The 6,291-nt window shown below is 36.4% G+C and overlaps 1 protein-coding gene across 1 annotated transcript; it reads left to right on the top strand.

Moving 5' to 3' along the window:
- Positions 1 to 1,368: 1,368 nt before the first annotated feature.
- LOC307121304 (uncharacterized protein) lies at positions 1,369 to 4,562 on the top strand (the record flags this gene model as incomplete). Its single annotated transcript, XM_079808823.1, has 5 exons — positions 1,369 to 1,458; positions 2,831 to 2,941; positions 3,945 to 4,111; positions 4,218 to 4,310; positions 4,517 to 4,562. The coding sequence occupies 5 exons, from the start codon at positions 1,369 to 1,371 to the stop codon at positions 4,560 to 4,562; spliced, it is 507 nt and encodes a 168-aa protein (XP_079664949.1).
- Between the last annotated feature and the right edge of the window lie 1,729 nt (positions 4,563 to 6,291).

Raw genomic sequence — 6,291 nt, 5'->3', positions numbered from 1 at the left:
TTGCTTTCTTGATATTATCGTGGATTTTTTAATGGTCTTTACATAGTTTTTGCCTAATTTTTTGTTTTTCTTTGCTTTTTAGGTTTTTAACATCAAAAATGGAGGAATTTATAAAGACATCTGTATGCAAAGAGGAGACAAAAAAGAGACACATATAACAGTCCATGTTTTACAAAAGGATTCAGATGCTTGTGAATTTATTCAAGAATGGCTCGCTGCTATAAACACCTCCAAAAATTCAGCAAAATCAGAAAAATTGATATTTCTTGTTTACAGGCAAACGCTCTGGAGCACACACACCCAGAAGTCGAAGGGCCAAAGGATGTAAGGCCTATGTTTCCTTTAAAAAGAGGACAGACTGGCTCAACAAACTGGTTATAGTGGAAAGAATTCACAGCTTTCATTCAGGACATGACCCAACAAGTTCTTCTGAGGGTCACTCGGAAAACATTTGTCAAGAGCTAGTCAAGTACATTCAAGATATAATATCTCTTTGTGTTAAACCAGATACAATTCTCTTAAAATCCCACGAATGGTCGAAGGAACAAGGGCATACTGATCTCAACAACCAAGCATATTTTGTTACCCCAAAAGACATTGAAAATATCCGGACATGTATGATGCGTAAAAATCAGCTACACAAAGATGATGCCAGTAGCACAACACAACTTCTTGAGGGCCCTTTCAGAGACTGTGTTGTTTTCTATCAGCCTCACAGTCCTCAAACTGATCTTGTCATAGTTCTTCAAACACCCTCCATGAGAGACAACATTCAAGAATATGGAAGAGAGATTGTTTTTATGGACGCAACGCATGGTGTCAACCAGTATGGTTTTCCTTTATTTACATTAGTTGTCAGGGACAGTCATGGTCATGGTATACCTGTTGCCCATATCATCTTGGGAAATGAAAAGCAGGTCACACTTCAGCTGGCACTAGAAAAGCTGAAACCAACATTTTCTGTGGCTCCAAAGTAATACAAACAGATTAAATTTAAATTATTCAATAATGGTCGTTAACCCAAAAATGTAAATTCTGTCATCATTTGCTCACCCTCAAGTTGTTCCAAACCTGTATGAAATTCTTTGTTCTGAACAGAAAAGAAGATATTTTGAAGAATGTTTGTAACCATGCAGATCCAAGCAACCATTGACTACCATAGTAGGGAAAAAATACTATGGTAGTCAATGGTTGCTTGGATCTGCATGGTTACAAACATTCTTCAAAATATCATATTTTCTGTTCAGAACAAAGGTCTCAGTGCATCTATAATGTGCAGATTGATTTGAAATTTTGATTAGTAACTTCTAAAGATTTTCTCTGCCTTGAAGCTTATGTAAGCATGTATTTATTTTCATTAGGTGCTTTATGGTTGATAAAGACCAGGCTGAAATCAATACCATCCGTAAGGTATTCAAAGATTCAGACGTTCTCCTTTGTTGGTACCATGTAACCCAAGTAAGTACTGTTAAGATTAAATGACTGCTTTGATTTTTGCTCCTTTTGATAGAAATGAATATAAATCTATTTTAATGTTATTATATTTATTTACCTACAGTGGCTAATGAATCAGTAGATGATAGATACATTTATCTGCATTGCAAAATAAGGTAGATACAACAGATTACAACAATATAATTACTCAAGATTGTCTGGGTGTTAAACCCCAATGTGGGTTCACATAATTTCATAATTGTATCTAAAAAGATATCATACAAAATGCATATTTTATTTAGTACTGTCCTGAATAAGATATCTTCTATAAATGATGTTTACATAGTCCACAAGACAATTAAAAAATGGCTGAATTTATTAAAATGACCCCATTCAAAAGTTTATGAACCATTAATTCTCAATACTGTGTCGTTCTCTGGATGATCCATGGCTGTGTGTGTTTTGTGAATGTTGTTCATGGGTCTCTTGTTTGTCCTGAGCCATTATACTACCCGGCGTTCTTCAGAAAAATCCTCCAGGTCCTGCACATTCTTCAGTTTTCCAGCATCTTCTGCATATTTGGACCCTTTCTAGCAGTGACTGTATGCTTTTGATGCTGGAAAACTGAAGAAAGTGCAGGACCTGGAGGATTTTTCTGAAGAAAGCCGGGCAGTATAATAGCTCAGGACAAACAAGAGACTCATGAACAACATTCACAAAACACACACAGCCATGGATCACCAGGGAACGATTATTGAGAATCAATGGTTCATACACTTTTGAACAGGTCATTTTAATAAATTCAGCATTTTTTTTCTTGTGGACTACATGTTAAAAAAAAATTCTTATTGGGGACAGTACTAAAAAAAAAACATTTTGTATGATCTCTTTAATATTTTTTTTAAAAGATTCTGCAAGCGTTTCTCATAGTTTTTCTCGCAACTTTGTATATGTGTATATGTATATGTGTCTGTCGACTCTCCTACAGACTCCTCTCTCTTGGCTCATTCCTACTTCAGCCAGGAATATGAGGGGAGTACTCTGGGTTCGGTCCAAATACCGAGCTTGGAGCCCTCTCCTCGGACAGTAGGCCAAATACACATATCATTTTCTATTGGACTTATTTGTGTGAACTCATGAAATGCCTGATGGCATCACAAGTTTGTCTTTTAATTCTCTGATTCCTAGCTTTCAGAGAGTTTGTGTTCACAAATTTTGACTTAACTTTACTAGACTATAGCAATAATAACATATTTGACTTTTTTTATTTTTTATTAGGTTTTAGTTGTTGCCATCAATTGATCACAATACTTCTAGCCATTCAATTCTTTAGACCACCAGAAGATCTAATTTTAAATTAATTATTTTATATTTCCACACCATTTATTACACACAGGCAGTAACTCGTTGGCTGTCAAGATCTGAATCTGGTGTGAGTGGACCTGATAAGGCAGATTCAAGAGCGCACATAATGCAGTTAATGTCAGAGCTGAAATCCTGTTCCACGGTATGTTGCTTTTTCATTGTTTTATAGTGCAATTGTAACTTGTAGTGTGACATACATTTTGCAACTTTAGTAACAAGCTATATTGCAACAACATCCAGTGCAATGCTGTCAGATTCTTAAAGGTTGCTTATTAGACTACAATTATTAGACTATAAGTTTAATCTTATCTGAAACTAAGGATGTGACATGAGGACATTTTTCTACTGGTTAATCTGAATTACTGGTAATACCGGTATCATTGGTAAGGGCTTTTAAAATGCTAATTCCAAACCCAAAGTAAATGCGGCTACTTGAGCATTCATAACAGAGTGGTGCAAAGCGAGTGTTCTCAATTAATTCCTATGGAAGTTAAGCTTCCGTAGGTATCAACTGAAAACACGGCAGTGGACACGCACGGTGAATGAATGAGGCTGTGAATGAAAGAAAGTTTGGCCGTGCACGTTTTACTTTTGGTTTAGAATTGGCACCTATTCAGGGACAGGTTGCTTGAATTGTGGGATCATTAAGAATAATTGGCTAATGAAAAACATAACAACAAAACAGTACAATGACAAACTCACTTAAATAGACACTTTTACATTTCACTTTGAAAACAAATCTTCTGTGATCTTCTTGTCTGTCAGCTCTTCGCTCTTGTGATGAATGAAATCGGACTCCTGCTGCATTTGTGCCGCGACTGTCATTTGGCTCACGCTGTATTAGTCAGACACGTTCAGTTTTTATTTGTAGTGTCTTCTCTAAACTAACTAAAATATTGTATTACTATAAAATAGTTTTACTTACTGCAAATAGAATCAATACCTTTTTGTTTATTCTATCATGTTTCATATAGTCCTACAAATGGTTTCAGTATAATCAATCAAGAACATGATAGATTTTCAGTACACTAACTGCACACACTAGGGTTGAGGTCTATGTCAAGGATTACCTCTATGACCTATAAATCAACTGCAGTTCTTATACTAATAACACAAAACATTATTTTCTTTATCCATTTTTACAGGAAGATGAATTCAAGAAAAAAGCTGAGATGTTTCTCTGCCAGTTTAAGGACTTAAAAGATGTCTGCAAGTACTTTAGGAACCACTGGGAGCCAATTGGTCATCTGTGGTCTAACTTCGGTAGATGTTATAAGCATGGAGACTCTGACACAAACAATCTAATAGAACGGTATATACCATTTTAATGCGTGCTTGCTTCATTATTTATAGTAAAAATCTAAGCTACCATAGTGTTTTGAATATTTTCTGATCTCTCTGCTTTTATTTCCATATAGCTTCTTCCACCGTTTAAAATACCAATTCCTCTGTGGCATACGAAACCGTAGACTGGATCATCTGATTGATGTGCTACTGAACAAGACTGACAAGTACTTCAACATAATACAGGATTTGCAGTCTGCTGGGAGGGTATATAACCCTCTGGAAAGTCAAATGGAAGAAATAAAGAAGTCTGCTCAGAGAATGCTAGACAATGGTTGGGCCATGACAGTTACTGTAGCTTCAACAGAAACATACATATACAATGTTCCATCCGAAAATAATCCACATGTAGTTTACTGTGTATGCCCTGCAGAACAGTTCTGCAGCTGTATAGCTGGTACAAGGGGACGTACGTGTAAGCATCTCATTTTATTAAGTCTTCTCACTTGTGGTGATGGTGAGACCTTTCCAGACATGGACATTCAACTGCAAGCCCATGCCAACAACTTGATTCAAAAGAATAAGTATATCATTTCTGCAAAGCCTCAAAAATCACTAGAGGTTGAAAGCTTATTTGGAAGAGCAGCATCAAAACCATGTATTGTGACAAATCTATGTGATTGCTGTACTTTCTCATATCATAAAAAATGTGCTTGTCTACTACTTGCGAAGGGACTTTTAAATGAGTTGAATGATACAAAATCAAAAAATGCTGTTAGCAATTGAATTGAGCCTATACAAAATGAAATTGGGGATGAAATTGCAGATGAAGATAGGCGTAGTACAATTATCAGGAAACTGGAAAGTATATTAAAGACTCTTCAGACATGGGAGAGAATTCCTGAGGATATTGCCCATGAAGTCAATGAGCTAGAAGTGCAAACAAAAGAAGAAAATATGAACTTTAAAAGACTTTGTGATGAGGACAAGTCACGTAAAATACGTCCACTATTTGCAAACAGAAAAAGAAAGACTGACAGAGACAGTTCCTCAGAGATGAGGACAGATGTCACAAGTTTTCCTATCAAGTCAAGAAGAAAACACAAAGCAATCAGAGGTTCAAAAAAATAATGCAAACAAGGTTTGTAAGGTAAAGAACTTTTTATTAAAGTGCAGTTGTGCCATTTTGTCAAACTTTGTATTTGTTTACTACATCTACAAGTCCTCGAGGAACAAAGTTACAATAAAACTTGACTGAAAAGAAACATGCATTCTGTCTCCTGTGCTAAACTTTATTTCATGCAGTCTTCCAAAAGTGAAAAGAAAACATCAGCTGCTGTTGGCCCAAAGCGGTGGGTTGCCAAATCCAGCTCCGAATCAGGACCAAGGTTTTGCACATTAATCTTCATTCGTTCAATGCTCCTCCTGCAAATAATAAAAAAAAAAAGCTCATTAAATAACTTGTCTAGGTCGGAAAACTGGGACTGTTACACTTGCATCATAGCCCTAGTCTACTTGCAATACACATTACACCATTCTCTAATTATGTGACCTCTAGATACAGGGACTAGACAGCAGGCTTAAGAGGTTTATACAATAGTAATTTTAGAATGAAATGCACATTAGGCCAACTAAGTTTAAAAAAGGGTGAAGAAACTTTTTTTAAAAAGAAATATTTTCTGTTAACAAAACAAACACTTATAGAACATTAATGTGCCCCACATTTGTACTTTAAGATCAAAAGAAAAGCAAAAATCTGTCTAGATCCACGCTGCTACCATATTTTACTAATGTGGCCTCAGAGGCCAGCAATCCCAGACACTACACTGTGATATGGAGTGAGTGTAGCATAGCATTACATATATAGTCAGAGACCAGCAAGAAGTGATTAGGGGTGTATAAAATAAAAGAAGGTGTGGCCAACAATGTATTCTAAGGCAAGACACAGAATAGAGAGAGAGAGCTTACACAGACACACTCACAGTGTTGCCTTTCTAGGCTGCTGCAGCACATTGGGTGGAACATCTTTTTTGCCAACCTATGTATGGACAAGTACAGTGTCACATATGCAAAGCATGAGAGCAGGGCTTTCTAAATATCAATCATGTACTCTACCTTGCCTGTTCAAGAAGGTACAGTAACCTTAACCTTGCCTGGTCAAGAAGGCTCACCAGCGCCTCTTCTTCCTGAGGACACTGAGGAAGAATC

Source organism: Gobio gobio, assembly GCF_949357685.1.
Source record: "Gobio gobio genome assembly, chromosome: 25".
NCBI classification, from domain to species: Eukaryota; Metazoa; Chordata; class Actinopteri; order Cypriniformes; family Gobionidae; genus Gobio; species Gobio gobio.
Note: the sequence above shows the minus strand (reverse complement) of the source record. Positions and strands in the feature narration are given on the sequence as shown.